Source organism: Astyanax mexicanus, chromosome 8, assembly GCF_023375975.1.
Source record: "Astyanax mexicanus isolate ESR-SI-001 chromosome 8, AstMex3_surface, whole genome shotgun sequence".
NCBI lineage: Eukaryota > Metazoa > Chordata > Actinopteri > Characiformes > Acestrorhamphidae > Astyanax > Astyanax mexicanus.
Genome location: NC_064415.1, coordinates 27,322,159 through 27,346,778, shown reverse-complemented (window position 1 = coordinate 27,346,778; position 24,620 = coordinate 27,322,159). Strand labels below are relative to the sequence as shown.

General features: G+C 40.5%; 1 protein-coding gene across 4 annotated transcripts in view; it reads left to right on the top strand.

Annotated features, from left to right (window-relative positions):
- ppargc1a (peroxisome proliferator-activated receptor gamma, coactivator 1 alpha) overlaps nt 1-24,620 on the top strand; it is a 55,774-nt gene that overhangs the window by 12,574 nt on the left and 18,580 nt on the right. The window contains exons 3-5 of one of the 4 annotated variants that reach the window (XM_049482471.1): nt 19,479-19,673; nt 21,754-21,876; nt 22,575-23,784. In XM_049482471.1, the coding sequence (XP_049338428.1) occupies nt 19,479-19,673; nt 21,754-21,876; nt 22,575-23,784 (1,528 nt within the window). The remainder of the gene's footprint in view (nt 1-19,478; nt 19,674-21,753; nt 21,877-22,574; nt 23,785-24,620) is intronic. The other 3 variants (XM_022678316.2, XM_022678315.2, XM_022678317.2) reach the window with 3 other exon arrangements.

Genomic DNA, 24,620 nt, shown 5'->3' with positions numbered 1-24,620 from the left:
TAGTTTCTGTCAGAAACTTGATTTTTTGTATTTTACAGTTTACTTATATTTAGCTGAAATACAAGCATGTTATGTTTGCACTGTGTTTAATATAGAATGTATAATAATATGTATTTAATATAAAAGCTGCTTGTAAAGTTGAATAGGGCTGCTTACTATTGGTAGCACAAAAACAAACAAACAAACAAAAAACTTTGAAATTAAATATAAAAGAACACTTGCACATCACTTTAAATGGTGCTATTTCGCTCATATGTGTGAAGAATATTGATAAATTGTGTAATTGTGCAAGTTTAATATAAGATTTCACATAATATAATATAAGTTACGGTTTTATGTCAAATTGGATATTTCCAAATATTGCTTAAATATTTTAAATCAGGTGAACATTTTTAGGCACATATACATTCAAACAAAGATCTTTGAGTTCAATCACTTTAGTTTGGTTTAGTTTGGTCTGTTGCCAATCGCATCTTTTTTTTTCATTGGCTTCTAACACAAACTATTTGCATAATGGGTGTGCCCCCTCTCCCCAAAGTTTTTGACACTCACTAATCAGTGTGTAGTGATTCCCTCCTGGGCTACCTTAGGTGATGACCTGCCTGGCCTATATGTTGTAGGCTGTAAGAACAAGCATAATTTTTTGAGCTGCAGTAACTCTGTGTTGTTCACTTTATCACATTTTCATTTCTTTGAGTAGATTAAATCTGTATTTTACTTAAATGAAATCAAATAGAAGACTAAATACCAATCTATTTAATTCACCTGACCATAACATTCAAAGTAGAATTATAATGCAAAGTATTATATAACAGGAAACTACAAATCAATGAAATAAACATACAATTTAGGCATAATAACTAAAAGTTTACAGTAAACATTACTTATCTTTTTTCATGAGGTATACGTGTGTGTGCCCGTGTAAGCATTAATATCTAAAGTAGAAGAGCCCCATCAGATCTCACACACACACACAAACACCCAGACTTCCCTCAGCTCCCACTGTAGCTGCTTTGCTTTCTGCTTGTCTGCTAATTCATTTATCTATCACACAGACACATCTGCCCAGTCATACATCAAACAATAGAAGGAGAGGGTGATTGATTACACCTTGCCTTTGCTGCATTCCAAAGTCAACAAGCATACCTCCGATTTCACACACACACTGTCTCTAAGACTCTCTCTCTCACACACACACACACACACACACATGCACACGTTAACAGTGACTGCTGATGGCTTCGCATGTTTAATTTGCAAATTTATGCTGACATTTGAAGGCACACCACTACTTGAGCTGCAGCAGTTCAGCTGGGCCGAGCACATTATCATATTGTGCTGTATAATATGATTTCCTCAAGTGAACACTTATGAAACACACACACATTCACTCACTCACTCTCTCTCACACACACACACACAGAGAGGAGAGGATTGCGTCCCCGCTCTCCTTCTCCAAGCACATGCATTTGTAAGTGGCTCAGTGTCAGCCGACTCTGAAACACTGCTAACAATGCTAACAATGCTGAAATGACTGTAGACTTTGCTGCCGCCGAACAGCCTCCGTCTTCTGCGGCGACTGTTGGTTGTTTTTTTTGTTTTTTTTCGTCTGTTGTTTACCGTGCTGTGTCATCTCACCAGCGAGGATCTGTTGCCGGCAGGGCAGCTTTGATCTCGCCGTTTGCTTTAAAGGCGTTTGTGTAATTTAAGCGCACGGTTCGGGAGATAATGTGGGAGATCTTTTTCTCATTGCTACTTTTAATCTGAGAAGGGGGGCTTTTGATGGAGTTCATATTTACATATTTAGATTTCTTGCTGCTGGGCCTCGCTGGTGTCAGCTGGCGTTGAGCTAAAGTCACCACATTTCCGCTGTTGTAGCAAAACGTTGAATCTTTAAAATGTTACATTTACATAAGGAGACAAATACACAGCATGGCAAACGTCATGGGATAACAGCATGTAAATTGATCATAAGGAGGTACCTCAGGTGGCCAGAGTGCTAATGGCATGGCAAAGTGAGGTATCGGTGATCGAGTGAGACCTGAGAGAAATTGCATTTCTGAAGTTGTGCAGGCATTTAAACATTCCTTGATCTTAAAAAATGATGAGTTTCTTTGATTTTACTGAATTGAAAACCTCTGGAATATAATCAAGATGAAGATGGATGACCACAAGCCATCAAACCAAGCTGAACTGCTTGAAATCTTGCACCAGGAGTAAAGGCATAAAGTTATCCAAAAGCAGTGTGTAAGACTGGTGGAGGAGAACATGCGAAGATGCATTAAACTATGAATAAAAAACAGGGTTATTCCACCAAATACTGATTTCTGAACTTCTGAACTTCTAAAACTTTATGAATATGAATGTTTGTGGTCTGAAAGCTCTGCATCTTTGTTGTTATTTTAGCCATTTCTCATTTTTTTGCAATTAAAAATTCTCTAAGTGACAATATTTTTATGTGGAATACAAGAGAAATGTTGTCTGTAGTTTATAGAATAAAAGAATACTTTTTTTCAAGCATAAACCTATAAATAGCAAAATCAGAGAACCTGATTCAGAAATTGATTTTTTTCCAGAGCTGTATGTCATATAAAGCTTTAGCATCCAGATTGGACAGCGTAGTGGATAATAATGATTGTGACTGACGAGTTCTGGCTAGATTTGTTACGACAAACTAAAATCATACTTAAATTTAGTGCAGAAGGCCCAATATAAAATTTTCCACAAAAAAAAAAAAAACATGAGAAAAAGTTTAGTAAAATCCAAAAAAAATCAATAAAATCCATTTTTTAACTTTTTGAACTGTAGGCTAATTATTCAGTAATTAATCTTAAGGATATTATTTTTCATCCTATTGTTTAGGGACTGCCAAATGTATTTAGTAATGACTGTTAAAATAATATTTAAGTAATATATAATCTCTGTCATTTGAGAAACCTCGAATCTCCAACATGGCACATTTACAGCAGAAGGTTTAATGGAATTTAAAGTAAAAAAAAAAAGATTTTTGTTGGTTTATTTATCATAAATTTTAGGCAAAATTTAAACAACTACTGTCAGATTCAAATTCTAAGTAAAACATTTGTGTAGCAAAATGGAGATTTACATTTCATTATTAGTGCATTATTGATGCTTTATAGAAGTTAAAGTGTAAACTCACATATAGGCCTCTACAGCAATTTATATCCGGTACATCCTTTAAATGTGTCACAGTCAGACTGGATACCTTAGAGGGGAAGCTGGACTTCCAGCAGGCCAATATATTCACCCACAGCAGCTTTACTGTAGAGGGAAGGAGGAGAGGAGGAATGAAAAGCAAGACAGCATGAGTAGAAGAGGAGGAGAGGAGGGAGGAGATGAGGGAGGGGAGGAGGAAGGGAGGGAGGGAGAGAGGGAGAGGACGAAGCATCACTTGCAGTTGGAAAATTGTCCCTGTAGGGCATGTTTGGAAAAGAGCAAGTTAACATCTTATGGTTGTTGCCCAGCTCTCCACACTTCCACCCCCTCTCTCGCTCCCTCCCTCCATTCTTTGCTGTATACATTTTTCTGTTCACATATCTCTCTCTTTTTTCAGTAATTTACTGTCTGCCCATATTCTACAGTCACTGGCACATCTCTTATTTGCACTCCCTGCACTGTACTAAAAGTACTGATAAAATATGTGTGCAGTGCACATTACAATTACATTAAAGTACATTAACACCAGTTTTATATGCTAAAACGTAGAATTACAGCATGAGGAAAAAAAAAACAGTTCTTAAAGATTTGGAGATTTAGAGACCTCTCTGGTGAGAAGGTGTAATTGCATAGAGAATATGGAAGAGTACTTTTAATGCAGGTTAATGTTATTCAATTGCTGAATCGCTGAAATTCTATATTTTTGAGTGTATTGTTTTGTTTACTTTGTTTATTTATAAAATGCTGTCAAAATGTAGAGAGCAGTTACATCCAACAACCTACCAGACCACTTTGTTTTTAGAATAAACGTGTGTTAGAGACTGCAGGAATGGTCAGGCCATTAATTATTAATTCATTATTAGGTAACACTTTACTTGGATGGTCAATTTTATGGACTCGTTGATGTTCAACTGACATTAACCATTAATCAACCCTAAAATCTAACCCTACACCCAACCCTAAACTTAACCTAAACCTAAACTTTAAATCTAACTCTAAACCCAATCTTAATATGTTAAGATTAGAGTTTGGGTTAGGATTGGATGTAGGGTTACATTCAATAGCGAGTTTTACACCGTTCAGTTCAGTTGTGTTTAATAGACATGCAGTTGAACGTTGGGCAAAAAATCTTAGGAACTCTTGCTTAAACAATCAATGGAAATCAATGTAAAAAGGTTTTATTCCAAGTCATTTGAATTATTTTTTATTGGTTGGTTCATAATGACATTTTGACACATTATAAAAAAACAATTGCTTTAGACTTAAAAAGTCTAAAACAAGCAAAAATGTTGATACAAGTGACAATATACTAGTCTTCTAATGAATGCAACCTTTTGGTAGATCCACCATAAAAATAGAATCCAATTTTCTGTAAAACTATAGAACCTCCAGTTTTACTCTTTCAGGTTGATCTATTCTGAGGGAAGTGATGGAGCTACTCCTCCTCAGCCTTGAATGCACCGTTACTTTTACTGCCAAGTGTGTAACAGCAGCGCATTCACATTTTACGTGCGGCTAGTTTAACCCCGTTTTGAGGAAAGGTTGCTAGCTTAACTGCGGTCCTGCGGTCGGAACACCAGCACTGCAGGTATTAGCTTTCACCATGCACTTTAGAACATTTCCACCCTGTGAAGATTTAAACAGCTTGTTCATTTCTGAAATTGCACCGCACTGTTTATGGAAGCTCTGCAAATACAGCCTGATGAGATAAAAATAGTCCTCGAAAGAAGACCGGCTATGAATCGGGCTAAATATATCCGATTCCGATTCCTTAAATATGCCTGCATTGGCCCCTGGCCCTGCTCTTTCAGATCGGATTGTGCTGTATGTAATCTGAACCGTGGTACAGAATGCAGAACTGGCGACTGGGAGAGAGAAGTCACTTGACTCTCATCTTGGGGGCAGTTTTTTTTTTTCTTACCTAATACACACCCCTGGTGTGAGAGGAAGGTGACAGAGACCGGCATTGGAGTGCAATCATGAGAGAATAAAAGTTATGTTTTTTTTTTTTTAAGTTTATGATTATTATTATTATTATTATTTCAGTAAAATGTAAAAACAATATTGCTGTCAAGAAAATGTTTGCCTTTTTTCACTTTTTTTAAATAAATTGATTGTGGCAGTTGGAATTTTACACTGCTTTAAAAAATTGTATGATGGTGGGGCTCCAAGCTGTGCAGCGGGCTAAGCGCTGCCACTATGATTGGGAGATTGCTGGTTTGAATCCCGTTCATGTAGCTTGCCATCAGCTGCTGGAGCCCTGAGAGAGCACCATTGGCCTTGCTTTCTCTGGGTGGGTAGATGGCGCTCTCTTCCCCACATCCCCACATCACTCCAAGGGTTGATGTCGATCGGCACAAGGCGTCTGTGAGCTGATGTATCGGAACCAAGTGCGCTGTAATGCTACTCTGCAATGCTGCATCAACAGGCAGGGGCTGACTTCACATGTATCAGAGGAGGCATGTGCTACTCTTCACCCTCCTGGTGTTGGGGCATTACTAGTGATAGGGGAAAAAATGGAATACGCAAAAAAAATGATGATGAATACACCAATAGAAATGCTCCAAAATGCTCTTTGCACAAACTGTGTTTTTTCATTTTTTCCTATAAACTTGCCATTGGCTTCAAATTCAAAATTTCCAACCTTTGCATGACTCTAATGATATGTACCAGTATATGCATTCATAAATTAGTGTCTTAACACATGGAACACGGTGCTTGTGTTCCAGCTGTGTTTATCAACACTTACATGTGCGTACTAATCTCCATCTATTGCTTTCAAGTCACCAGTGTGGATTACCGCAAGCATTACCACTATTTAATGCGGCTTGCTTTGCCGTGTGTGTGTGTGTGTGTGTGTGTGAGTGTGTGTGTCTATGTGAATGTGCGAGTGCAGCGGTGTTACCTCAGCCACCCCGGCACGTCTAAAGTTTCGTCTGCTTATAAAAAGCTTTGGGCGGTCATGGCGCAGGGACACACTGTACTATGCCAGCCGAGCTGAGTGGCGTAAATATCAGCTGACCGGACCAGTATTTGAGGTCAGGAGCGAAGTACTGCAGAGGGTCACGTATGTGAGTGACACCGTGTTACCAGCAAGGCCACCCCTTCCACGACATGGAAGGATCGGCCCTTTTTAAATCACATTTTTACTGGGGCAAGGGAAGCCGCTGTTCCTTTTATAGGTCACCCTTTAACACACATTTTGCACTTGTGCTGATGCATCCTCAACCACTGTCCTTAACCTATTGAAGTGTGAAAGCCTCACGCTCGCAATTGCATAACTTGCTTAAGCTCTGTTTTGTCTTTTTGCTTTCCTTTTCTTTTTTACTTATTAGTAGGCGTCAAACTGTTCATTTAATGGTTTAAGCATTTAATGATAATAGACTAATAGAAATTAAAACAAAAATATGTTTTCTTCTTCTTTCCTGCTCCTGCTTTCCTATAAACGTACCATTTTAAAGATATTAGGTCTTTTATTTTTTACATTTATTCAAGAGTTCAAGGTATTTCTTGCTTCTGGGCTCCCCCTACAGTCACAAAGTGTCTAAATAAAGCAATAATACAGTCGAGGTTCATGCTATAACGTGTAATATTGGCACTGCTGTGATGCAATCGTAGGTCGAAGATCTTACACGTTATAGCACGAACCTCGAGTGTATATTATTGAGATTATACCACAGTTCCATTATCACTGTTTAATAAAAGATTTTGAGTTAGACAGGACAAGAAAATGCCATCTGTGGTACAATTCAACTTTAAGCCAGTGCTATAGGACATGCATTTCTGGACAAGCTGAGAGACACAGAATCAGAAGCATGCATTATTACAGAATTATAGACTATTACATACATATCCATGTGTTATTACATAAGATTTCACAATTATGTTACACACTATTGCAAAGTTTTTTCTCCACTGCCCCTTTAGCTCCACTTTAACAGAGTCTCATAGTGCAGTAGGAGCTTTCTGACCCCAAAATGGGCATCGCAAACAATTGAGATGCTACTTTCCTTATTTTAAGTCAAAGATGCACCAGCATGATTTACATATACATTAATTTTGTCATTCTAAGCTAAAAATGCTACATAATATTGCTGTATGGTTAAAATCTGTCAAGAAGACGTGTCATTTAAAGGGTTAAGCATTCTAAAAACGTAAAAATAAATAAATAAATAAAACAGTCGAAGCTTAAACTGACAGTAAACAGCTTGAACGGATCAGTGTGGATAAACAAACATGTAAATACAACCCGAGGGACATGCGAGGATTTAGCGTCCGCATGCCGGCAAAGACTTAATCACACTCTGCGTTTCTGAATTATATACAGGCTATTATATACAGTCTGTGCAATTACATACCATACAACAGTCCAATCCACAGCCGTGGGTAGGCCTATACACAGACACACACACTTAAAGACACACACACACACACACACACAGAGTTGTTTAAAAGGCTTTGTAGTTCTTGGGCACTTCTGTAGTGGAGCATTAGCATTAGCTACATTGTGAGTAGTAGAGGCAAGCCAGAGTGGGCTATTTTTAGGCCGGGTGGGTAATCTCTTCTAAGAGCCTTTCGGGGCCTGTCTCTCTCTAACCTGGCCGGAAACACTGAGCCAATAAGCCTTGGGTGTCTGGCTCACCTCACTTCAGAGAGAGAGAGTGAGGCAGAGGGAGAAGGAGAGCGCCTCAGCGCGGACACTTCCTGGATTATTTAATAGTTCAGCCCTCTGGTGTCGGCGAGGTTGGATCTCCAGATTCCAGGAACGCAGCTTCTCCCTAGACTTATGCAACAGCGCTTTAAAATCCTAGTCCTTTTAGTCAGGATGGGAAGGTTGCAACGTTTGGGATGTCAGAATAGCGTCACTTTGGGCTTAGGGCTTTTTTTTTGGTTAAAAGTCTGGATTGAGAGCTTTATGACGATTATTCTGGGAAAGAGTGATGGCTGGTCTTTGAAGCAGTAATTTGGGAGAATATTAAAAGGTATTCACATTTTACACAACCTTCTACTCTCTATTTATTTAACCTTCTACTCTCTATTTATTTATTTTTATTCTTTGGGATATTTATCTATCTATTTTGTATATTCTATTTCTTTTATTGTATTCTTTTTTATCTATATATCTATTAATAACAGCTCTTTGGGTGTAAAACTGGATCGTGAGATCACAATTTCGTTCCACCTCATGTACCACATGTGATGCGAATGACAATAAAATCTCCTTGAATCCTTGAATCCTTATTGTGACTCTAAGTAAAGCTAAGCATTGTTAGAAACAATCTTTCCATCACCTTCATCTTCGCTTACTCTAGTTCAGGATTGCAGTGGTCCAAAGCTACCTACACACAATTATTGGGAGCAAGACAGGTGAGATTATTTTACTTTAGTCTAATCTACATTTGGAGCATGGAGAAAAAAAAGTGTGCTGAGAATAGAGAGTTTGAATTCAGGGTTATGCTGCTTTGCATCAGCAGCCGGAGCCTGAGAGAGCACTGTAGTTCTGGCAATAGAGCACTGCAGTTCTGGCCAGCACAGGAGTCTGTTGGCTGATGTATCATGCAGCTGGGGGTCTGGGACTTTCTTTCAAGCGTATTGGATGTATCATGTGTCAGAGGGGACTTAGTGCAAATTATGAGGGAGTTCTGCATAAGTGAGTTGGGTATAAAAAGAAAAAAGAAACACAAAGTAAAAAGTCATTTTTTTAGCAAATTTTTTTTTATTGGTCCGTTCAATAAAAAAATGTTTGAGGACACTTATCACATTTCGTTGGTATGCATTACATAGTTGACAGATGATTGGCACTATGTAGTATGTACACTACAAAAATGGTTTATTTTTCCATATTTTGACATTCAGATCCAACTAAGGCCCATTTTTTTCGATCTTACACTTACACAGGATGTATACACCTGTGATGTAAGCTGTGCTGCTGTGTTTCCTGAGATTAGTCTCTGCATTTTACACATTTTGAACCTACATACACTGTAGTCTAAAGTCGTGCCCTTAGAAGGTAAAAAAGTGTGTATAAAAACACACAGGAATAATCCCCTTACAAAGTCAAGGTCTGACAAAGCTTCCTTCAACAACACCCCTGGGCGAGTGTAAGAGCAAGAGAGAGCGAGCAAGCAAGAGCGAGAGTGAGCGAGAGCAAGAGCGAGAGTGAGAGCAAGAGCGAGCACAATGGAAGTCAAGGTAAAAGATAATGCATTTATTTAGTAATCAGCAAATAGCTTTTATGCAGTGGGGTGAGGGTGCAATAGCGGACTCTGATAAGATCATTTGCTTTCAGGTGTTTTGCCGGCTACTGTACTCAGCATTGAGTGTAAATTGAATAGCATGACCTTTTTGCCGCGGAATCAAATTGACTGCATTTCCACAAAGATTTGGCGGTTTCAATTACCATAAATTTTTGATATTGGGGATGTAACCTCTCCCCCTCAGCACACACTCAGACACGTGTGCTCACCAGCTCTCATTTTCTCTCTCTCTCTCTCTCTCACACACACACACACACACACACACACACTCTCTCTCTCACACCCCTACACACTTAAGTGGAGCTGGCTCCTCTGGCCCGCTTGGCTTTGCTGGTTCTGATGGCATGCCCTTCCTGCTGGTTCCAGTGATAAATGACAGGCCGCCCCGCTTCAGTACCGCCGATGAGCCTGCCAGCAGCCGAAAGGTCAGAGGGGGATCTGGAGGGTAACGAAGCGTTCTTAACGAGAGAGGACACACCGCGCACACAAACATAAACAACAACCTGTATGCATACATATGTAGAACAACGAGAGATAACTCACGAAAAAAACCCTAATCACAGTAATCCGTAAGGGTCAGTTCTACCTGAGATTTCAGTCAAAAAACTCCAACCCAAAGATACACACCCTCTCACAAACCCCGACCCCCCCCCCCGTGCACTCGTTCACTCCTTCTCTTGTTGCAAGAGTTTCTCACCCCGTGCTTCGGAATGAAATGTGACATCACCCGTTTAGCAGGGTAAAGTGAACATTGCCTTCCCTTCCCCTGTAACTGCATCCATCCTGTGACTACCGCCAGCACGCTTTGTCTTTCCAAGTTTGTCTTTCCAAGTTTGTGGCAATATTATAAGAGATTAGGGTAGATATACATAAGGTTTGAGAAAAAAAAAACAACATTTTGACACAGTTCTGCTTCTCTGCAAGGGTTGCATATTGGCAAGAACATGGCAATTTCATTACAATACATTGCTATCAAACAGGGATTGCCAGTATTCAATATTTTCAATATTTTTTTGTTTTTTACTTTTTTTAAATTTATGTACAGTCCAGAGAAAGTACAAAAAAAAACCCACACAGGGCTTACTAGGCACTTTCTCAATTGAATATTATATTTATATTATGTCCACGTTGGGTTTAAATATCATCTTATAACAATGCTCATATCTCAGAGTCAGGTTTTAAAAGACAAACACAAAACATGAACCATTGTCTGTCTGTGATGAATTAAAAGCTGATACTGTGTTTTTGAGTATCTATACAGTATTGACAAACTTAATATCATCAATCAATCAATCAATCAATCAAATATTTTGATATACTGATATTTTCTTAGACCCCTATTCTTTTCTTTTAAAGGAATGTCTTACAAACCACACAGCTCACATTAAAGCAAAAATGCCAAAAGGAGCTGCTGTTTTTTTTAGTGGGAATAAGACATTCTTTCTATCTATGCTAGTAAACATACATGTAAATTTGTTATCTTGTAGCGTGTGGCAGTGGTGGTTCAGTTATAGTAGTTTAAGGGAATTGATTAAAGAGCTGTGGGTTCGAGACCTGGTCCACTAAGCTGCCACTGTTCCAGATGTGTTGTAGCACTGATGATCCTACACTGTGATGCTTAAATAGAACAATTCCATTGTAACAATAGTGTACTCTAATTGTGATAAAGAGTCCCCACCCCGAACCTTGCAGCACACATTTTCTCTTTAAAGCCATTGAACATTTGATGTGTATCAGTTATGTTATGTATATGTAAGTAAGTATACATGGATATGTCTGTAAACATCACCTGTATGTATCCATAGTGATGTATATTTGTACTTAAGTGTAATGAGATAAGCATTTTTACCACTGTTACTGTTGCGTCAGAACCCGAAACCATGGGGCTGTACACTCTGTGTCACTCTGGGTCAAATACTTTAAACCAATGCTCTCTGATTGTTATGACAATCTAATGATTTAGATATATAAAGCTCTGGAAAAAAAATAGAGACCACTTTACGATGATGTTTTTCCTTGATTTTACCAAATTGAAATCCTCTGGAATATAATAAGAGGAAGATGGAGGAAGATGGATGATCACAAGCTATCAAACCAAACTGAACTGCTTGAATTGTTGCAGCAGGAGTGAAATCAAGTTATCCAAAAGCAGTGTGTAAGACTGGTGGAGGGGAACATGCCAAGATGCATGAAAACCAGGGTTATTCCACCAAATATTGATTTTGATTGAACTTTATAAAAACGTTATGAGCATGAACTTGTATTCTTTGGATTATTTGAGTTCTGAAAGCTCTGCGTCTTTTTTTCTCATTTTCTGCAAATAAATGCGCTAAATGACAATATTTTTATTTGGAATTTGGAAGAAATGTTGTCCATAGTTTATAGAATAAAACACAATTCATTTTACTCAAACATATAGCTATAAATAGCAAAATCAGATAAACTGATTCATAAACTAAAGTGGTCTCTTCATTTTTTTCCAGAGCTGTATATATAAAAATAAAAAACAGCTTTGTTAAATCAAGAGTTGATTCTATTATTGGTTGTTCTGTAGAGATTAAGAGATTAAATAAATTAATTCTCGTCATTTTTTATGACCTAACCTTATTGCTCAAATGTTTTATATCATCACTGTTTGCCAAGTTTAAAAAAATAATAATAATATTTCCATTTTTTCTGATGCTCTTCTTCTCTCTCTCCTGCACTCATTCTAAAGCATTTGATCCCAGCAAAAGGATAAAATGCTTTTTCTTGAGGAACATGGCAGTGATCTGGCAGCGCTGCAGTGGCACGCTCTGCTGAAAAACAACAAAAAAAAAAAAAATCAGAGCAACAATATGTCTGAGTACCCAAACATTACACACTATTAGAGCAGCATTAGAAGCGGCTCCTTGACCATCTGCTGTTGTGCGGCGGCCGAGAAACGTTACTGCTACACAGAGGCTTTGCGATGCTGCATTGCTTTGCTCTGCTTTTCTTTTCTCGTCTCGCTGTTTGTCTTCTCTTTTTCTACTCTTTGTGTCTCTTATTGTGGGCTTTTAAATCAGGGTTGCTTTGTTACTCCGCTCTTTTTTGGTGCTGTATCTCTGTTTGTCTCTGGAGATGGGAGGTTACCGTGTGTGCGTGTGACTGAAGCTCTCTGTGGAGCGTTTTCTGCTCACTGGAGAGTTCTAGTTGGCGTCAGAGAAGGTGGGCTGAGGACTGTGGCCCCCTCTGAGGCCTGAAGGCTTTCTCTGTCTCTCCCAGATACACACACACACCAGTCTGTACCAGTTTGTAATTTGCTTCAGGTGTTAATTCAAATGGTCTATTTTTTTGTATTTCTCTATGTCAAATACTTTATTCCAATGCTCTCTGACTTTATGACACTTTATAATAAGGATTTTGGACTGTTTGGTAACTATGCATATAAAAAAAAAAATCAAACCAGCTTTGTTGAAATAAGAGTTTCTATTAAAGAGATTCTATTATTGGTTGTTCTGTAGAGATTAAGAGGTTAAATAAATTAAAACTACTGTGAATTGTTTATGGATCAAATTAAATTGGTCATTTTTTTTTTATACTAAATACACACCAGTCTGTACCAGTTTGTAATTTGCTTTATTTGTTAATTCAAATGGTCTATTTTTTTTTCTATTTTACTAATTTCATCAAAACAATATGGGACTGTACAGTCTGTGTCACTCTGTGATAAATACTTTTAGGACATTTTAAGGATTTTGGACTGTTTAGTATCTGTACATATAAAACAATGCAAACCGGCTTTGTTGAAACAAGAGTTGCAGAGATTCTATTATTGGTTATTCTGTAGGGATTAAGAGGTTAAATAAATTAAATTGTAAAAAAATAAATTTGTTTATGGGTTAAAATTAAATTGGTCTTTTTTTCTTTTTTTTTTTCTAAATACACACCAGTCTGAACCAGTTTGTAAATTTGCTTTAATTGGTAATTCAAATGGTCTATTTTTTTCTATTTAACAAGTTTAAAATATTTTTATGACACCAAGGAACTGAGGATTTTGGACTGTTTTGTAACTACACATATAAAACAATGCAAAAACCAGCTTTGTTGAAACAAGAGTTGCTAGAGATTCTATTTGTGATTATTCTGTAGAGTTTAAAAGGTTAAATAAATTAAAACCACTGTGAATTGTCATTCAGCAGCCTTTTTTTTCACTGTGTTAACAAAACTATCATATGCAAAGTAGGCCAGATTTCACACACACAAGTGTTTTACGATAGCACCCAAATGTGTCATTCCCATTGAGAAGGACCAGGTGGAGAGCCTGCGATTTGACACCGCTGGCTCCACTTAACCGTGCCTTTTTTTAAAAGTGCTATTGACACTAATGGAGTGGTCCAATAAGCAATCCTGTTGCCCGTCAATACATTTGAATGGCGGGAATTACTCCAGTGCTCACCGCTGTGTGTCCTTTCTTGCTTTCCACTCCATTAGGATAAGAGATATCCTCCATGCTGTGCTCTTTTTTTGGTCGGGTGTTTTTCAATCAGGAAGAAGAAGAGAGACTCAGATATGGTGGTGTCCAGTTAGAGCGAGGAAAGAGAAGGGCCAGGAAGGGTGGGCGGGGGGGGAGGGGGGGGGGGGGTCTTTCTTGTAACATTGGTGAGCGTTATGAAAAGTTAATCCATGTGGTAGCCTGACGTGCTGTGATCATTGCCTCTGGAGCTAGCATGCATCAGTGGCTGGCTTGCAGGATCATTTGCAGGGGAAATGAGGTTTGAAATAGTGCTGGTCCTTCCACTGGCCGAATCCTATTTTTGCGCTTGACAGATGAACGCCAGGCAGTTTTTTTCCTTTTTTAAGATGTGCTGTGACATTATCTGGTAGACACATTAGAATATGATGGATCGCGTCAAATTACAGGGATCGGCTCTTTATCGTAGGTTCTGGACATGTTCCAAAGTGCTGTTTTGCAGTGTTTTGTTCAATGGCCAAAAGAAAAGTTGCATATCAAATTCTGTTGCCTTTTTCTCTCTTAATCTAAGAGCTCTGTCTCCACGTCTCCATGTCCCTCGCCAAACCCCCCCAACCCCCCAGCATCTAAATGATGTGAACACACTTCACATATTGCTTTGAGTGACTTTGATTTATTTGCTGTGAAATCAGGGCGCAGACTAATAACACAGACTGACATTATTTGTTTATTACATCACATAATGTGCTTTCTCCAAGTGCTCCAATCACTGGGACACTGGGATTACTTATTCGCCTACGCACATATATACACACATACATATATATATATATACACACTGCACACACATGTTTCTGCTCGTGTTGTGATTAGGAGGTCTGGCAACTTAGTTAACCTCATCTGTGGCCTTTGATATTTGTGTGAGAGCAAAAGAGAAAAAAAAGAAAAGAAAAAAAAAAAGAAAAGAAATGCACTGCAATTAAATGGTCAAAGCTGTGGCCAACCGCGAGCAAGCTGCAGACCAATTTATTAAACATGCTTTTATTCTGAGTGGATGGTGGTGTTGGGAAATCGAGCGATAGAAAAAAAAATAGAGAGAGAGAGAGAGAGAGAGAGATAGAGATAAAGCCTATTGGAGATAAGATGATTCTCTCCACTCTGAGAACTTCCAATGAAGCCGAGTCATTTAGTGTCTTCCATGACGCTAAGCTGCAGGTTGTAAACCTCCCTGAGCACTTTTTATCACCTCTCCAATGTTTTTTTTTTTTTTTTTTTCCTTAAGGCCGCAAGAATACACACCCCGCACGAACCCCGATCTCTCCTCCTGTTTCTTCAGGGGCGTTTTCAGGGTGGCTTTCTATAACAATTAGTGCTTGCTTTAAAAAGCAAAAAAAAAAAAAAACACTCTATTTGCCTTGGAGTGCAAAAGCGTATTTAGGAGTGCAACAAAAAAAAAAAAAAAGAAAGAAAAAGAAAGCACTGCCTGTTATCAGTGGGCATGAATTGTATCTTGGGAACACAATGGCTCGGTGGAACTCAATAAAAGAGTTGAAGCAAGGACGATTTCAAAGACAGCCTGTCTGATAACAAAAGGGCTCACCTGATAATGAACGACTCGTGAGCGCTGCCTCGCCTCTGAGGGAGGGAGAGGAAGGTGAGGGAGGCTAAAAGGGGAGGGGAATGGAGGTGTAGGTGGAGATGGAGGGAAGGCGCTCGGTGCTTGCCAGTGTCTTTTATGGCTAATTGAAGCATTTGGAGTAAAACAGCCGTGAATGGCACCCTTTAGAATTGAGGCAGGTTAATATATTGTGATCCCACAATTAGCCTACGATTGTTAAGATCTCTTTAATACTGTCAGGCCCATTAAACACGATAGGAGGCCTTAGCTACTCTTTTTTTTTAAACATTTATTTTTTATTTTATTTTACTTTTTCTTTCTTCCAGCCCAGCCCTGCACAATTGCTGTGGGCAATCAGTGGAGGAATACATCCCTGTCAGAGATTGCACGTGAATTTTGGTGGGATCTGTTTTGGCATTGGCTGATGCTTCTCTCTTCTCTCCTCTCTTTCATTTGGAATATCAGTTACACCAGTTTGAATGGAGCTTTTGGATTGTACCCTATTGGTAGTGGCAAATGGAGTGGTGAAAGACATGGTGAATGCCGGGAAGGCAATTTCTGCTATGGCTGTTCTGCAATCGAAAGCCATGTGTCCTCTAAGAGCCCCCTTTGCTAGGAATGCACACTATGCCTTAAGCCAATCTAGCTCTGGTGTCACGCAATCGTGAAGGATAGTTTTACCAGGAAAGTGACTTTAGAGCACAGAGTACAGTTTTCTGTGCAAAGCGTTGGTAGCCATTTTTTGTTCTAAAAGCTGATTTTATGGAGAATGAAGCATGAATTTACAGCCTTGCAATCAATGAGGGCATCATCTCCTTTGGAGATTGGCTCAATAAGATCAATCCATACTGGTTCGGAAGCAAAGGGTTGGAACCAAACCTGAAGTATAAACCAATGAAATAGTCAACCGTTATAGTAAAAGTAGAACTAAAAAATCTAGATTGTTATTAGCTTACTGTTGGAAGCTGCACATTTACACCCATTTTTGGTGCTATTCAGAATGGACATCATCTGTTGCTCAGAGCTTGGCTCAATAAGATTAATCTATATTAGGGCTGCCACAAACGATTATTTTTATAGTCGACTAATCACCGATTATTTTTTATGATTAGTCGACTAATCGGATCATACGTTAATTGAATATAAAACACAGTTTATCACAATAGAATGCAGCTGCTATTATACAACCAACATTAGATTTCAGCTATATGCTAACTAAAAATAAAAACAATTAAAATCATAGTTCATTAAACCTTTAATGAAATATGCAGCTTGTTGTAACAGACAATTATTTTACTGTTTAGCATAAAGTGTAAACAACTGTGTAAAATAAGGATAAGGCACTGGCATTTATGAAACATCTCAACCGTGAGGTTGTTTGAACTATTATGAAAAAAAAGTATATTAATAAAAAATGCCTCTCTGTCCAGATATTGTGTACATTACCGTACACAGGGCAGCGGTCTGCACAGATCTGATTGGCAGAGGAGAGCGTTTGGTGATTTTACACCACACATGACTGATCTGTGAGTTTACTGCACCAAAAAGCACTGAAAACAGAAGCCACTGTCAGAATGAAATCCTTCTCTGTAGTTTATCGGTTTGGGACGGCATTTGTGACAACGTCTGGGTCCGGATCCGGATCGCGGTCCGCCTATTAGTGACCTCTGTTTTAAAGCTATCAAGATGAGTAAGTTAAGTACTAAGTTAACGCTCTGTTTACGCTAATTTTAGCAGCTAAATAGCAATTTAGCTTCTTCGTCATTTAATCAGCCACAACATGCCTCCTTTTCAGGTGCTCGTGCATCGCGGTTGTGCTGCCGAGGAAGGCAAGTTCTTCATTGCAGATATTGCATTGCACGCGTTTCACTTTTATTTTCTTGGTGATCCCACACTTTTGAGTTCTGTAGCGGGGTAGCCATGAAACCAGAGCCTGTCTGTATAATGTCCTGAGATGTCGTCCACTACCTACCCCGGTTTCCACTACTGCGCATGTGCGTCCAGGACAGAAAGGCAGTCGCAGCAGTTTGGAGAGAAAAACAAAGAAAAAAAAAAAACGACTAATCGACTATTAAATTAGTCGTCGACTATTTTAATAGTCGACATAATCGTGACTAGTCGACTAATCGTGGCAGCCCTAATCTATATCAGTCTGGAAAGGGTTGAAACCAAACCTCAAGGAGAAATTTGTAGAAGCAGGCCATTTTGGTGCTATTATCCGCTGGATAAGATCAATCCATACTACCAGTCTGAAGTAGAACAGACGATTTTAAATGATTGAGCATTATTGCAGCGTTTGGAATAGTACAGAATGATCTGGGTTATAATTAGCTTGCTGAGGGGTGCTTTTTTATAATGAAAAGAAGAAAGCTTAAGTGTACATGAGCTGCAGGCATTGGCGAGGTATTATATATTAAACTGCTGCAGTTAGGTATTGAAAAGCTGCTGGGGTACAGTGAAAAGATTTAATGAGCGCCATTTACCAACAATTAAGTGCTAATTCATTTGCTATAATTTACTCCCAGCATCATGCATCACTTTTTTTTTAGGCCTACCACCAGACCTGACCAGACCAGACGCAGGCAGTAGGCACAGGCACAGGCCTCAGTGGGTGTCTCAGTGATTATCTCTCGACTTTTTTTTCACGTTATCGTTTTCAAAAACAGAGCCTCCTGAAAGGTCTCCCGAAATGAGCGAGGGGAGTGTCCCTGAGAATCAGCGAAAGCCTTGTTTGTTTCTCTTTTATTTTTATTATTCCTGTCTTCGAGTCAACGGTTCCTCAGATCAGCTCTATCAGTTACTGCGGTTCTTTAAGTAGGGAGAGATAAGAAGAATGGCCTCTGTTTTGATTTCTCAAAAGCTGCTCCTATGAGGATAGGGCCATGCTGGCATGTAATCACGGGAAACTATGAATAGAAAGAGGATCAAACAGGGTGATCGTTGCACATGGGACCGGAGGCTAAGCAGCGCAACACCCCTATCTAAAGAGGACTCTTTGCCTGCAGCCACAATGATTGCGCTCGAACGCTATCGGCAAGTGATGCTAATCCTGTGGTGTGCATAAAAGGATTTGTTCTTGTTGGGCCGCGCGTGCCATGACCCACAGCAGTTTGGGTGTTTATCTTCCGTGGTTGCTAAGTCCCGTGGGTTTTTGGCAGTGGAACTTCCAGTGCCTGTCACAACCCCTCCTCCTCCTGTTCCTGTTGCTATTCCTCAGACGCTGCCCCTCCCATGTTACCATGACCACTTGACAAGACAAGGAGGAAGATGTCTGCAATCCAGATTTGTTTGTTTTTTTGATCTACGTACTAGCTGAACGTCTGGATTTGTTTTTTTAATTATTTTTTTCCTCATGGACTGTATTGTCAGCATTCTAGCGCTGCTTTAAAAATATGACATCCATTTAGTAGCATTAGCGGCTGATAATTATCCCTTATCTATGAAGCGTTTGCAACATCTTGGACGTGGAGACAAGCCGGTTGCCTCCCTCCCTCCTTCCCTCTCTCTCTCCCTCTGCAGAGAGGAAAGTTGACTGGAGACTGGAGCAACTACTCAGCTTCCCATCCATTGTTCCCCCTCCCTCCCTTTCCCTTCTCTTTCCCTGGGTAGTTGCTGTGTGTCAGCCCAGTTAATGGGTTTCTTAGGGGAGATATTATTTTGGTCCAGTAAGCCGCATGCTTAATGTATGACTGACAGCACTGACTCATGTGGCTAAGGCAATTTGTAGTTGAAAGAAAGTTTTTTTCCTGTGCAAAATTTTTTTTTTCCCCATACAGCACTGCACACCAAACGTCCCCCCCCTCCCTTTACACATACACACATATACACACACACACCTCTCTATATTCTATTAACAATAGAGCAACACCCCACCCTGCGGTGCTTGCGCCAACATAGAGACAGACAGAATCGACTTCTCCAAACTAAACTGTCCTATTTTCTCCCACTGTTCTTTCTCTTTCTCGCCCCTTTCCCTTTTCCACCTCCTAAGAAGATAGATGAGGAAAATGAGGCCAACTTGCTGGCAGTGCTCACAGAAACCCTGGACAGTATCCCGGTGGACGAGGACGGATTGCCTTCGTTCGAGGCCCTGGCAGATGGGGACGTGACCAACGCCAGCGATCAGAGCTGTCCCTCCACCCCTGACGGCTCGCCACGCACCCCAGAGCCAGAGGAGCCCTCCCTGGTAAGGCTCTCGCTCCCTCTCTCCCTCTGCTTTTGCATGCCCCCAATCCCCTGCTGCCATGAACCATATCCAGCCCTTCTCTTTCTGTCTCTCTCTCTCTCTTTTGCTCTCACTCGGGCCTCTTCTCTCCGTGCCACATTCTCTCTTGTTTCCCTCGCTCGCTTGCCTGCCTGCCTGGACCTCGCATGCACCAGATAAGGAGATGCTGCGGGCCTGTGACCAAAAACGGGCACAGGCTCTGCAGGCGGCAGCTCTGGCAAGGCCCAGCACGGCGTCTGTGGGCACAACTAAGCCGCACAGCACAGATGAAAGAGCAAATCGAAGTGGATCAGTGTTCTTGAGGTGTTAATTGCATTGTACATTGCTCCAAAAAAAAAAAAAAAAGACACACATGCACAGTGGTGGTCTTGGCATATTACATACATATATACAGCTCTGGAAAAAATTGGAGACCACTTACAAAACCTCTGGAATATAATCAAGAGGAAGATGGATGATCACAAGCCATCAAACCAAGCTGAACTGCTTGAAGTTTTGCACAAGGAGTGGCATAAGGTTATCCAAAAGCAGTGTGTAAGACTGATGGAGGAGAACACGGCAAGATGCACGAAAACTGTGATTAGAAAGCAGTATTATTCCTCCAAAAACTTGTTTTCTTTACATTATATCATTATATTTTATGTGGAATTTGGGAGAAATGTTATCAGTAGTTTGTAGAATAAAACAACAATTATCATTTTACTCAAACATATACTTATAAATAGCAAAATCAGAGAAGCTCGAGTTTGATTAGTCGTATTCTAGTTTACACACAATCAGTACTAATTCAGTACTCACTTCCGTTTACTGCCATGTGAGACCTGTTCCCAGTGGGTCTTCACATCACCCTCTAGTCTCATTATTTTCCTCAACACAGAAATATTGAATTTACGTGTGTGGGTGTGTGTGTTATGACAACATTTGCTTGATTTTAGTTGGTCTTTTAGCCCAAACACCTAATGGTATTTGGTGTAGTATTCAGTCCACCTGTTTCTGGTTATTATAAAAAAATAAAATGAAAAAAAAAAAAACATCTCCACAGACTTATGTGTAATTATTCATCTAAAAAATGTTTTACTATTATTATTACAGTTTGTAGTAGTAATAGTATTGGTATGTAGCAACTACGGGGTAAAGGTCGGTAATGTATCAATGAGAGATATCAGTGAGATATTGCCAAGTTAATGATGATAAAGTACACAACTCCACTATAAAAATAATCAGTAGTAATCTGTCAGTCACTCAGTTTATATGTCACTCATTATGGGTTACTCACTATTCACTTCTGTTTACCACCACGTGAGACCTGTTTCCAGTGGGGTTTTACGCCCCTCCCTCATCCCATTATTTTGCTCATCACAGAAAAACTGAAAGTACATATAGGGGTGTGTGTTATGACAACATTTGCTCCATTTGTGTTGACCTTTTAACACAAACATTTTATGGTATTTGCTGTGTTTTTTGTTCCGCTTGTTTCTGGTTGTTATTATTGTATGAATAATGCAAACATCTCTGCATATGTTTGTGAGAGCTTTCTGTTTAATATTGTCTAGTAATTACTAGTATTATTATTATAAGTAGTAGCAGTAGTAGTAGTGGTAGACATATTTCCATACTAAATAAATGGCATATACATACATTCTAAAAGTGACATCTTATGCATTAAAAATTGATCTTGATTTATTAGCAATCAATAGTAAAACGTTGAAAGTTAAGGAAAGGGGGAATGGATATATGAATCAGATTTCATATGGTTCATATGGTTTCAACTCCAGCATTTGTCTACATATTGTCATACAAAGCTTAATATGCAATTTAATCAAATAACCAAGATACCTGAGAATCATAACAATGACACAACAATATAAAATTATCTACCAAAGGCCAATACATCTAAAAGGATATATAATAAACATTTTGCATTGTATTAACCAGTTCAGTTCTATTCTCGAAAAAAAAAGTATAATTTCATTAAAATCTGCTTTTTACCCATTAATGCCTCGTCATCCATTATCTAATTGTTTATGTGTTTCATTTGCAGCTGAAGAAGCTCCTCCTGGCTCCCCCTAACTCCCAGCTCAGCTATAATCAATACCCAGGTGGCAAGGCACAGAACCATGCAGCCAGCAACCACAGGATCAGACCAACACCTGCTGTTACCAAGGTACTTACGTGCTGCGCGCTTAATCAAAGGCCTGTACTTCTGTATCCTAGATCTGTCCTCCTTTTTTTCTTTGGAAATGTGTGTTTAGTCTCCTTATCTATGGATATCTATGGAACAAGTCTGTCAGAGCAAAAGACAGTAACATTTTGACTGAACCAGGACTTAAAAGGCAAGCTAGCCTCAAGCTATATAATGTTATATGCCAGAGAAAACACTTTAAATGTATATTAAATATTGAATTGAATGTGTTACATTTTCTATCAAGTTTAATATTTAGACTAGATCATTTTACCAGAGTCTTTTATACCCATTAAGATCTTTAGCACACATTCACATACGCCTCCCTATGAGGAGTTCATTTTTTTTTTTTAAATGACTTTGACTCTTCTGTTTCTGAAGTCGTTTCTGAAGTGAAGTGCTGCACATGGCAGACTCCCAGAGGACAGTACGTTGCCTTTCCTCCGCCGCTGGCATCCGGATCTCACTAGAGCTATCCCAAGACCTCGTAATTAAGATGATGGGTGATGCACGCTTGCATCGCCCTGCGCGGAGTACAGCACTACATCTCTGCTAACTGACACCCTGTTTTATTTCTTCCCCTCTTCCCCACTCTTACACGTCCCTCTCTCCCTCTCTCTTTCTCTCTCTCTTTTTCTTTGTGTCTCACTCTCTCTCTGTCCCCTGCACCTGTTCTGTAGACGGAAAACCCCTGGAACAGCAAACAAAGAGGGGTCTGTCCCCAGCCAAACCGGCTGGTGAGACGCCCTTGCACAGAGCTGCTCAAGTACCTCACCGCCAGCGACGATGCCTTCCAGACGAGAGCCAACGAAGCCAAGAGCACCTGGTCAGGCTGCGGCAAGGACCGGGGTGGGCCTGGTACCTCGTCCTGCTCGTCCTCTTCCTCTCCGTCCTCCTCATCCACATCCTCCTTCTCCTCTCTGTCCTCTTGCTCCTCTTCTACTGCCTCAAAGAAGAAGACCTCCTCGGCCTCCCTGTCGTCGCAACAGCAGCAGCAACAGCAGCAGCTGGCAGCGCAGGCCCAGAGAGGTGAGAGCCAGACAGCTGGAGCGTGTAGTGTGGCTGGTGAGGGGGCAGGGCAATGGCGGCCGCGTACACACGGGGAGCACTCCGCCCCTATTGTGCCTTCCCGCGGAAGTGGCTGTGGCCATGCCTGGTCCGGTGAAGAGGGGAGGCCGCCGGGCCTGCAGCCGAGTGCAGACACAGGCAGCCTGGCCGCCGCCCGCTTCATTAGGTACATGCACTCTTACTCTCTCCCGCCTAGAGAGACGGGTCGCGCAGGCAGCTGTGGCCGTTGTCTTGAGGCGGGCGGCTGGGCTGGGGCCAGTCGTGCCGAGAGGCACATCAGGTTAACCATTAGGAAGAGGAGGCAAGAGCAGGAGCATCCCATGCTCAGCAAGCTGCTGACCTCCAGGCCCAGGCCAGCCCGTTACCGGGCCCACCTGCAGATGCCCAGTGTACCCCAGACATCAGGCAGGCAAAGCCCACCCGCAATGACTCCTAAAGACAAAGGGTGGGATTGGCACATAGGGAAAGACAGAGAGGAACTGCAGAATAACAAACCTGTTCCAGACCTCCTAGATCCTTATAAGGCCGACCCACCAGAGCCCGGGCTTGAGCTTTCGCGACTGGTTGACCTGGACTTAGAAAGTTGGTTACAGAAATTAGAGCAGGAGACAGAGGGGTCAAAAGACAAAGAGGGGCAAAACGGGGTGGATGTTCATGATGATGACATTTTAGGTGGCCCTGTGTCATTCCCATGGGTCTCACCAAGACCACTCTTTCCAGACGCTTTAGTTCCAGAGCACACCCCCTCCGCCACACAAGGGCAGAACCCACACAAACAGGCACTCTGCAAGCCCCCTGATGACCAGGTTCCACCACCGTTAGGTAATCATTGCTGCATCCCTACCCTCTCTCTCTTCTGCCTCTCCTACGCTAACCGCTTCCCAGTTTAACTACAGACTAACCCTGATGCTAAAAATAAACTAAAACTAGATGCTTTTAAAAAACGCAGCCAGGTGCCTATTTTAAACGGAAGGGCATCCTTCTAAATGCGTAAAAAATCTTCACGCGGTTGAGACAGCAACTTAAAGGCAATTGGAGTTGATCATCATTTTCTAGCATGCAACGGACAAAAAGGCGTGCTAAAATTCCATGCGGTCTCAGGCAAACATGGCTGCCTTGACACAGCTGTCTATCTCAGAGAGGCTCCCTAGCTACAGTTGGAGACGGTCGCAGCCTCAGGCAACTGCACATGCTTTCTCGACTCTTCTTTCTTCTCCTGCTTTGGTTTAAACTGCATGCCAAGTGGTTAACTTTTTTAGTTCGGTTTCCATCGCCATTTGTGATCTGTGTGTGTGCTGTTTATTTTCTTATTATTTTCAACTCACTCTCTTTCCATTTTGTTTGTTCTGTGTTGTGGGGGACTTTTTCAAATGGGTTGGATATCTGGACACATACCATCATTTCATCTTGCCTCAGAAAGTGAGCGATGAGAACAAAAAAAAAAGAAGAAGAGATAAATAAAAGGAAACACACAAATGGGGTCAAGTTAGAAGCCATTCTCTTCCTTTGAAAGTTTTGGCTGGATAATACTCCAGCCACTTTGTACTGGGTTGGGAGTGCCACATCAACACTGTTAATGATCAAAATCTGACAATGATTTGTAGATGTGGACCTGATATCTTTCGGGCACAGTGTGATCTAGTTAATTAATTACCCAT